General features: G+C 35.8%; 1 protein-coding gene across 9 annotated transcripts in view; it reads left to right on the top strand.

The window, feature by feature from the left end:
• The window catches only part of LOC133518986 (potassium voltage-gated channel subfamily KQT member 4), a 109,818-nt gene that overhangs the window by 43,747 nt on the left and 54,229 nt on the right, over positions 1-11,842 (top strand). For all 9 annotated transcript variants that reach the window (XM_061852815.1, XM_061852813.1, XM_061852821.1 and 6 more), the window contains one exon: positions 3,241-3,416. In XM_061852815.1, the coding sequence (XP_061708799.1) occupies positions 3,241-3,416 (176 nt within the window). The remainder of the gene's footprint in view (positions 1-3,240; positions 3,417-11,842) is intronic.

Below are 11,842 nucleotides of genomic sequence, written 5' to 3' on the forward strand. Positions count from 1 at the left end.
TTCCGGCGTCATCATCAGACCTCAGGTACCACCTTGTGTCAAAGACCTTGCTGAGACGAATCAAACTAGCCTAATCACGAAGTGGATTCACGACCTGTTTACCCTCTACCACCTTCCAGCTTCATCATCAGACCCTGGGTACCACCTCGTGTCAAAGGTATTGTTGAGACAAATCATATCTACCATACCAATGCCAAATTAGATTAGAGAAGCAAATACAATTCAAGGATCAAATCGCATGTGGTCGCAGTTTACACGCACACAGTAGAGTGATACCACCTGTATACACACGTCGTGCAACGCACACAATGATAAATAATTTCGTAACTAGTTGATGCGTCGGCGCGGAGCCAAGCGACATAGATCCGACCTCTACAAGCGCTCCTGCGGTACTAAAGACGCGAGCGTGCGGCGCCGGTAATTATATGACGAGAAGGGGCAGTTTTTAAAAATTCATCAAAAAATTATATTGGTCATTTATACAAAATGATGTATTAGAACAGTTTAAGCAAATGTTGTAGATTGTATATATATTAAAATTAGGTTGAAAAATTGACACTTTTTTTGAAGTAATGTCTGGAGAAAATTGATTTCGTCTAACTTTCATTTACACTACTTCAAATTTATAATAACAAGAATGTAGTTAACTAAAGTTGAAGTACAGGATATGTGTAATACAAAATTACCATTTTTAACAGTCCAAATTTTATGAAATTTACAAATAAGATCGACAAGATCAGTGCTTTAGGCGCGTTTACCTAAACGTTCATCAGAAAAAAAATCATTACTAATTAAGTGAGTCTGTTTTCAAAAAAATGATTAATTAAAATTAAGGATAACAAGACGTACTAAAACAAACCAGTATTTGTTATATCTAAAAGTTAACAAAAGGTGTACGATTTCATGCACTTAATCTATCAATTTGACATTTTTGCGACTAAAATCGATTCCGGCCTCATAAGCCATTAACAACTCTAGAGCGACCGCCGAGCGTAGGTATGAAAAGTGAAGTACATACATGTGATTGACTTCTGTATTTATCTGTTTTGTGGTATTAGTGCGAGCGATTTGCATAGAAAGTAAGTTACGCAGACGTTAGCAAATATGTTAATTTGACACTGCTAAGGCAAAAGTCTAAGTCGTGGTAAGGCTACTTATGTTTTTATAATGGACTTACTTTTACGTGAATAACAGGTATAAGTATGTTAATAAAAGTACGCTTTACCCTAGACAAGTGGATACAGACGTAGAGTTTTAGCTTTCGTATCTATCGTAAAAAAGGGTCTTGACAGTTATATAGATGGTCGGCGACCAATTTATCTTTAATGGGCTCTGTTTCTTCGTACCGACGCCGAACGTGGCCCTAAACAAATAACTGCTAATTATAATAACAAATTAACAAAACCGTGATAACAATATTACGCAGCAGTTCCCCTCTCCTTTGAATTCAGTACCACAAAATCTAGTGAAAACGCCCTTTGATGATAAAATATTGACGCAATATTATTTTATCTTAGTTAATTAATATTTTCATGATTATGATAGGTGCAAAGATAACTCATGATGTGTAATTAAACTGGTAGTATTTTTGGTACTTTTCAGTAAAACGGAGCAAATTAGAAGCAGGTACTCAAACGTTATTTGCGTGATAAAACGAACTTAATGTCGTACTGATGTACACAGATCGATCGCATTTGCTTTCCCCTTGTAGTTTCAGTTTCACTGTAATTTCTAACCTAAGTTGAGTTTTATATATTGTTATGATTCGGGTTTTAAATTGTGTTTCGCTCGGTAGCAAAGTTTGTATAACCTTCGTGCCTTGAAACCCTCTCAACGCTCAAGATTCCTATTTTTTAAACCACTTTCTACACTGCAAGTGTGCAAGTGGTTCAATTTTGGGATCGTTCGCTTGCTCTAATATTGACATATCAATATTAGATACTAGCATGAGGTTAAACAACAACTTTGCCCCCTTTTCAAACACGTAATATACTATCATTACGATAAAAGTGCAAATATAGGAATCGCAACGTTTTACAATACATATGTCCCTTTAATTTTCGACATAGTCACGTTATGTGCCAATAATCGCACTAGTGCGGGAAAGTAGCACCTATGTACTGTAGGTAAATAACTATTACTTGCCTATCTCTTAAAGTGTATTCCTGCGATATAGTTTTTATAAGCATAGACTGCGTTTTACTATGTAAGCTTTTTTTTTTAATAGCGAGATCAAAATTTTGGACGAACCACTCAGTAAGTACATAGGCAGTTAATATGACAACATACTTCGAATTAAGAGCTCCGACAATTTGCACGCAATTTTACTCTGAACGCTCACTATTTATTACCTGCTTATTAATAAAAAAATCGAACGAAGGGACATGCATAGCTATCCAGAGAGGAAAATGAGAACCACATTTGAAGCTCCTGTTACAGGCCCAGCCCGGTATATATGTATGTCACGGATCTGTAGTGAATGTAGCTAGTAAACTCTCATGTCATTCATGTTGGGTGTCACTTTCTCGGTAATAACGCACGATATTGTGAGCAAATCTTAGCTTAGCTTAGCTTAATCGTAGCTACCTAAAGTACAAGAAACTAAGCGGTTGCAAAAAAATAAATTATGTTTTTTATGTTTATTAAATATGGCAAAAAATTACTATTTCATTACCAGGGAAGGGACTTCGTGTGGCTAGTTTAGGTAGATATAAAAATCGGCACGATATATTCTTAGATTCGTTACACACCTTGATTTTTTTATGTTATTTCAGTGTCAATTTCACGTTTATATGCAATTATAGGAATACTGTTGTATAGTATTCTTTAAGTAAAAACATCAAAAACCTAAATAACGATCTTTATATGTGGCCAAGTTTTCTGATCGCTAGCCCAAGGAATCTAAATACACGCTACTTCATAATATAGTAAGTTTAGAATATATAAAGAAAGTTTTTCCTTAAAAACTCTAAGGTGATATATTTTTGGGCGGTACTGTATTAATAAAATAGAACAATTGCGTTCTTAAAATTCCACGATTTTATAAGGGTTTTACCACATTTCTATTTACTAAACTGGACTATCGCATTAAGTTCGAATTTAATCCTGATTTATTGAATGAATATTACCAAACAATAAATACTTTAGTATTACTTCAGTATAAAAATAAGGACGTTAACAAACAGTATTACGTTTTCCTTTTCGGTTACTACTATTTAACAGCAGTTTCAATTGTGACAGATGTTACGACAATCCTGGCGTCGCTGGTGGTGCTGGGCATGGGCTCGTCGGGGCAGGTGTTCGCGGCGTCGGCGCTGCGCGGGCTGCGCTTCTTCCAGATCCTGCGCATGGTGCGCATGGACCGGCGCGGCGGCACCTGGAAACTGCTCGGCTCCGTCGTCTACGCGCATCGACAGGTTTCATTCATATTATCATTACTGATTTTGGCGTTTTTCCTAAAAGAAACTATAACTATAACATATAATGGGATTTGGAATTTGATTGACAAATCACATTTTAAAGATACATTACTGACTTTAATTAATAACTTTAGGGTATCATTTAATCGATCTGCAAAATATCAATGTATACTTGGTCAGCAACTTATGGTTAGCGAGTATTTCTAAACCAGTTGCATCTGCAAAAATTGGTTATGTAGCTGAAAAATCAGTTGATCAGTAAATGAAATGTCTAACCAACCTAACCTAACCCCTTTGCTGATCAGTTGATTTTTTAAACAAAAAAGAAATTAACCATCATTTGATTACTTCCCTTTCATTTTGTCCTTCAAAAAACTTACTGCCCATTCACTAAATGGGCGCAACTAACTCTTTGTTGGAGAGGGTGTATTCAAGGGTAAAAATTTACAATATGGACCGTATGGTGACGGGTAAGGGGGCCGGAACGCAACTGTGGCGGGGTGAAGCTGTTGGATCTGGGTAGCTCAGGTGCTGCGGAAGAGCAGCCCTTCCGCCCTCGCATGACGAAGCAAGGTCACTACACTCGGCTCCGTAGCTTCGGCTTGCTGATCACCAAATATTCTCCCTCCGCGGCATAGGGGTAGGACAGACAAGACCACGTGGATAGTGGGATGCTCTGATTCGGTTTTATATGACCTTGATATTTTGGTAACCTTGAGATTTTGGTGACTTTGAGGGCTGATTTAGCTCCGCCTGTAACTCTGCTGATTTTTCAGATCAAACGTTAGACAATTATTACATCAGAGTACCATTCCTTTTATATGCATACGTCTCAATTACACTGCTTAGAGATATTTTTTTTTACCAACTAAATTTTTAATCCTACTGATCAAATAATATTTTTTCAGCTCTACTACATATTTATTAATCAGATAAATTATAACCGAAGCAGATCGATATTGGTTATAATTTGACCGTTTGTGAATTATTTGCTGAACAAGAGTGGTAGCTCGATTTTTATTAATTGCCAGAAAAATGTTTGTATGCTGTCCAAATGATGTAATGGCTATTTTTTGCAGATCAGTTTTTAAAACGGCTGGTCATTTAATTACTTACCATAACTTTAATGAAAATGACATAAACATTATAAATTTGAAGTTAAAAAATGCACTGTCGTGCGTTTCTGAAATCGTCTAGATGGCGGTTCAGAATTAGAAACAAAAAAAAGTACAGCAATACTTCACCTAATATTTATTTTTAGGGTTCCGTACCAAAAAGGTACATAAGGAACCCTTATGGTGCGACTCTGTCCATCCGTCCGTCTGTCTGTCTGTCACATCGCTAAATATTTCGAAAACCACTTAAGCTATCGATTTGAAATTTGGAATACTTAGTTATGATAGTTACGAACAACGCTAACCTTTTGAAAGTATTATTTTTATATATTTTTTTTTTAACTATGGAAAATGTCGAAAATTTCAGTCTTGTGACTAAGTAGAGTGGGGTATCATTTGAAAGAACTCAAATTGTGCATTCCAAAATTTTTTTTTCTAGTATTGAAAAAAAAAAACATTTATGAAAGAAAATGTGAAAAAAAATAACTCTTATCTCCAAATTTTACATAATATTAATATTACAATTAATTTTACAGGAAAATATAATCTAACCTCTATCTTAATAACTTTTTTTTAATAACATATAACGTTTCCGAATTCAGTTTGCAATTTAACCAAATTTACGTGTGTTTATTACGGGACTCCCTCTGGTCGCATAACAACATTTGCAGAAAATTGTAAGTCATAATTGTCATAAAAATCTTTAGTCATAATTAATTATTTCTGAGCATAACTGGGTTTTTTGTCATAAATGAGTTATGTCATAATTGTTATAGTCAATAATTTAATTCGCATAAAATGTAAGGTTAGGTTCGTTAGATATGCTCAAAAATATATGACAACTGTTATGCTATGTATGTATGTCATCAAATATTATGGCTAAAAAGTAAAAATGTATGAGATAATATAATACGACTTTTCATATGTATGCGCAATGATGATTATGACACAAGTTGTTATGAGTATCAAAGTTTTTTTTTATGATAGAGGAGGCAAACGAGCAGACGGATCACCTGATGGTAAGCGATTACCGCCGCCCATGTACACTTGCAACGCCAGAGGGGCTGTAAGTGCGTTGCCGGCATTTAAGATGGGAGTACGCTCTTTTCTTGAAGGTATGACTTAAACTCGTATGCAACCCAATATAGACCCGCTTATTAGACTTGTAATTTCTATGAGATTTCATTACAGACACTTTTTCTTCAAATAAAACATCAATTTTAGAAATCACAGGATAGAGAATAATCCTCGAAAAACCAATATACGTGCATTACATCGCGCAAATCAGTTAGACAATTTACCGATAGATGGCGCTGTACACAATTATACTAAAAGTGTAGGTACTTCTGATCAAAAGTCTTTTGCCTTGATATAATTCAAGCTTGTACGGAACCCTCGGTGTGCGAGTAGAACGAACTCGCACTTGACCGGTTTTTTATTATGGCACATTTATGTACGGTCAACCAATTTGATTCCTAGATCACTATAGAACCATGTCATAATGACTTCTACGACAGTGCTTATTGAGTGATGCATGTCATGTATAGAGTAGTTAAAGCGACAAGGTTCTATAGTGGCCTAGGATTCAAATTGGTTGACTGTACGTACAAATATGATTGGAACGGTTTGATATCTATACTATAATGCGGTAATCTTATAAAATACATGCTCAAAAAAAGTCAGTGTACACTATTTAAATATATTAAATATAAAAGGAAAATAATAGTCGTTGCAATGTCAACAATAGTACAAGTAGAAAAGTAATAGTGTAATATCGGAAACGAGGGAATTAAAGACACGAGTTTGCAATATTATTACCCCCGGAGTTACACACAATGTTATTTATCACACTTGCAAATAAAAAACTTACTAACTTTTGTACCAATTAACGATTTATCTAAATCATTGTTCTCTACATAAACATCAACGGTATAAGCAGAAAAAAAATGTTCATTTGTGCTTACCTAATTAAGAACATAATTATACGACAGATATAGCTACCCGTTATTAGTAATTTACCGCCACAACACAGAAACAATGTGGCTGTCGCATTTCATTTTGAGTTTGATTGTATTAGCGTGTTTCCAGCCACGGAGTAAAACACGGAGATATTAAATTTCATGACCTTCAACTAAATCAGCAATAATTACTAACTGTATTCGCCACAGTAGCCCATCTAGACAAGATAAAGTGGCACCTACTTAGTTACTAAATCGGGTTCGAACTGTGCAAGCAGTCAGTAGGTATATGTATAGTTAAGTTACTACTTAATACAAACTATACGAATGAATCTGCGACTTATCAGACTTTAGGTTAGTTCAGAGAGCTGAGTCTGCGGAGTGTTAAATAAATCGTACCGCTGTTTTAGGTAATTTTCTCTAGAGACTTCAGCAATTCGAATACTGATTTTTTGACTTTGCTTGATCGAAAAAAAAAACACGAACATAAGTCTAAAATGCACTTAACTAAATTGTAACAATTTAATGCACAAAAGTTTAAAATATGAAAATTGCTTCTAAAAATGCGCTAAAAATCTCGCTCACGCTTACGCTCAGTGAAAGTGAAAAAAGAACCCGAACACCGGGCCTTAAGGAATAAGTATTAACTGCTATAAATAAACCTTGGCCTCAGAATACTTTTTTTTAATCAGAGAGGTTCATTTTTAAACAAAAGGGTAGAGCCAAACACATAAGATATTTAGACGAAAGAGATGAAAGAGAACACATATCTATAACCGATCAAGCATCTACAATTCTACAAGACCTGCAACCGAACTTCTGCATCCCACAACCTTGACGATGGCAAAATTGTCCCAATGGACAGATGCCATAAGAACTAAAAACTGAACTGAACTGAACATATCTATAATCTATGGAACAGTTTTAGTTTTATTTTATCGATAGGTTTAGTTACTTATTGTATATATAATAGGTAATACGAGTGTATATTTCTATTTATACACATCAAAGTTACCGGAAACTTAAAACATCATTACAGCTAAATTCCTATAAATTACAAGTTCTGTTAACTATTTCTCAATTTTCACTATGTAACTCAATCTGAGGGACATTTGGGGGATTCCGCGGGCGACCCTGCGGTTGGGTGTTCATAACGATATACACATACTATACTAAGGGGCATGGCACACTGCGTCCGATTCGCACGTCGCTCCGACTTGCGAGCGGGATATCACTATAATACGTGCATAAGCGTTGTCTCGCTCAAACTTCGGAGCGACGTGCGAATCAGACGCAGTGTGGCATACCCTGTGCTGTGCATATGCTGTGGTCGTCACTCATATGTGAACAGGCCTTGAATCTTGAATTGGAATTTTGCTGACGTACATTTCTACGCTAGGAACTCGTCATTGGTTGGAGGCTGCGTTTCCATGAGAGCTGTGCGAGGAATGCGAGGGATGTGTTTGTTAAGAGCCAATAGAATCATTTCATTTACCCATCCTCGCTCTGCGCAGATCTAGAGAACAATATTTTTTTGGTTTTTAACAAAGACACCCCTCGCTACGCATAGCACATCTCTGATGGAGACAGAGCCTAAGTGAAATAACGTAATGTATTACGTCAATAGTATCTAATAATAACCCTATTTTAAGTCTGGCTATTATGACAAACGGACAATTAAACCCTTGATAACTACTCTGAGCATGACCGACATGCTCTTGCCCGGTTTTACAAATTGGCCAAGTACTCGTACTTTATCCAATCATAGCATACTTACTAATTTCTTTGTTTGTCATTGTTATTCACAAAAAATTTCTTGAATAATCAGTGACGCGGAAATCATAGTAATTTTCTTTGAAGAGCCAAATTGGACGAGATTTGGCTATCAATTTCCCCAATATCACCGAATTTTGGGAGGCGCAGTATTCAGTGTCAACAATTCATTACCTTATCGCCCGATAAAACGGAATTAGGCGAACCGAAATCAAGAGATAGCAATATTATCTACTAATATTTGAGATTTGCAAATACACTTTTTCATCACGTTTTTTACATGATGAGACACATTATACTAGGGGTGGAGGTGGGGGGATGAATAATATCGTAATGTTTCAGAATTCCTACTAGGAACAAAAGGCATCTTTTTGGTATTTTCTATATTCTAGCCTCGGCTACTTCTACCTACCTACAATAAATATATGCTTGGCGTTCCGTCCTCTCAACAATCGTACTTATTTCAGACAAGTGGGTGGGTATATTAGCTAGGAATAGTAAAAACTCGAATTAGCGTCATTTTTCACACGACTCTCAAAAAAAAGAAGTGTATTGTTTTCAGCGTTTATGTTTCTATTTCCGTATGTAGGGTACTAGGTTTTCATACCTCATGCACTCAAAGTGGGTCATAGTTGATCTATAAAGTGCGCAGAAAGTGTAACGTTTCTGCTCTAGTGCATAAAAGTGGTGTACTCATCTGTGTCCCCGTGCCATGAGTAACTAGGTGGACACAAATGGAAATTATTCTGTATTTTGGTGGCAAATAAGCATACGGCCAGCCTAATGGTAAGCAATCACAGTAGTCTATGGACGCCTGCAACACCAGAGACATTACATGCGCGTTGCCGACTCTTTAAAAACTTGTGCACTTGTATTTCCCCGCCTGGAACAATTGGTAATTGTTCTAATTTTACTGATCTTTTTTTTATTAAGAATGATGTAAGTGTTTAAATACATTATATTTGATTTCTTTTCTTGACTTGTATTTACATTGATTTCATAAGGCGGGTACCAAAAGGAATACATCAAAGGTTTTTTTTTTAAATCTTAAACTTGCATAAATGAACATAGGCAGAATCTTATACAGCTACACTTAAACGTTTTACGGCATTAAATGGGATTTTAAAGTTATTTGACATTATTCATATAATTAAAATAAAATACATATAAGATAAAAATTGCTTATTTTACTCTCTAAATTCTCTAAAATAGTTTCATTATATTGGCAGTATGAGTAATATCGTTGACCATTGGTAGGTTTAGAACGAAAAAGTAAAAAAAAAAAGTAAAGAGACAATCCCGCTGATTTTCATACTTTAAGGAACAAATTATTTTAAAATTGTTGCTGTGTGATAAAATACATATGTGTGTTGTCATAAATTTTGCAATCTAAATGTTTTTCGCTGGGGTTATTTATCTTCAGACATGCGAAGGCTCCGATATTGCAAGTAAGTCCAGAGAAAAAAAAATGGCCGTAAGTCTATTACTTACGATACATGTGCGAATAGGTAATTCGCAACTCGTATCGTAGGTATCGTACAACGTTTTTCAGTACCTACTTATGGCCCTTTCAATTTTGGACATAGTTACGTAATGTGCTAATTATCGCACTAGTGCGGTAAAGTACCGCCATATGTACTGTAACTAACTATTTCATCACACTTGCTCATAAGGTGGAACTTATTGAACCGCTTTTAGGCAATCCTAGATATTAGGGCCAACACACATACCCACGATACGACGTCGAATCGTGGGTATGTGTGTTGGTTGGACTTTTACTAACTGTTTTAACAGTTAAAATTAGATTCATATATAAGTTTTTTTTCTTCGCAAGTGTGTTGAAAACTGTCGTATGAAACACGTGTGCACTGGTTATACACAAAGGCATTCTTATTGCGCGCTCGCTTTCAGCTCGCGCGCATGGATATCACCTCATGTGTAATGAACAATGTAGCACACTCGTGCCATAATGTACTAAAATAAAATAAAATAAAACTTCCATCTTCCCTTGGTTAATAACCTCTTCTATTATTAGATTGTAGTAAAACTAGCGCAAGTTAGGTTATTATACTGTATAATATACTTACTCATACAACGCAACTAGCTTTATGAGGAGACGCTTTGTAGCGTCGTACCTATTCTAACAAGAAATTGCGCTTCTGAGCTTGAAAGTGGAGCTCGATCCCACATGGAGGGACGTACGCAACCCGCGTACTCTCAAAACAATCGTTTGCACATCAAAGAACCGTTACGGCTAAATTTGTACACGAATTAATTAACGTCAAGGGTCATTTAGAAAAGTTTATACGATCCAAGTACCCTAAGCGTGAACGTTTACACTCTGCGAGATTGTAACCGCCTTGCTACGAGTATAGTAACCATGCTAACCTTCAACATTGATTGGTAAACCTGATTACTTTAAGGGCTTCATTAGGAGTTATACGGATTAAATCCAACGAGTTTCCTCGTTATTTCTGTTTCTGACAACGAAACGCAGGCGTAATTTATAGTTAAGTTGAGACGAGAGTTCATGTAGACTTACTAAACAAGTCGAACTACATTATCTGGACATAATATTATTGACTATACCATCTTATCTGTACATAATGTTAAGCAAATAAACACATTTCATTTCACTATCCATATATACAGTGGCGTAGCTAGGAGGAGGAGGAGGGGGGGGGGCAGTCCGTGAACATCAGGAGTGCGTAATTCGTAAAACGTTTTTTAGGTTTACCACAACAAGCCACAATTGAAAACCTCTAGGGTTTATGTAATAGTTGGCGAGATCGTGCGAACGGATCCGCGTTTGCTTAATACTATTATTACATACTTAGTTATATTTTCCTGTCGAAGCTGTTATTGTAGCTAGTAAGATATATACCGTTAAATTTGACGGCGGGTCTGGCCTAGTTGGTAGTGACTCTGCCTACGAAGCCGATGATCCTGGGTTCGAATTCCGGCAAGGGCATTTCTTTGTGTGAGATAAGCACGGATATTTTTTTATATTATAAATATCGGTTTCTTAGTATCCACAACACAAACCTTCTTGGCTTACCGTGGGACTTAGTCAATTTGTGTAAGAATATCCCTTTAATATTTATTTCTTTATTTATAAATAATTGCGTGTCCATTTTAGAATGTTACCCTTACGAGTAAATCAGTTTAAGCATAAACTATTGACATTTTTAATTGATAATTGTTTTGACTCCATCAGGCAGGGTATAGTGCTACACATATTTATTTACCACCACTGTAATCAGTTTGACATATGCTCACGAATAAAAACACTATAAACTTTGAAAAAATCGAAAAAAATAAAACAAAACAAAAACAATTGGCCAAATTAATCTAAACCCTTTTAACATGTTTTCCTTCTTTTAGGCCCAGAAATGCGTGGTTAAAATCTCTCGGGTTCATCGTGGGCACCTTGAATGTAAGAATAATATTGTGCCTCGTAGGTTTTCATTTTTGATGATGTGATTATTTCTGCAATTGAGAAACTATGTCGCTGTTTCTAGTTGGGTAACTCTGGACTATTTGAAATTCATTGTGAAATGGGATTTTACAGAATCTT

Source organism: Cydia pomonella, chromosome 6, assembly GCF_033807575.1.
Source record: "Cydia pomonella isolate Wapato2018A chromosome 6, ilCydPomo1, whole genome shotgun sequence".
NCBI lineage: Eukaryota > Metazoa > Arthropoda > Insecta > Lepidoptera > Tortricidae > Cydia > Cydia pomonella.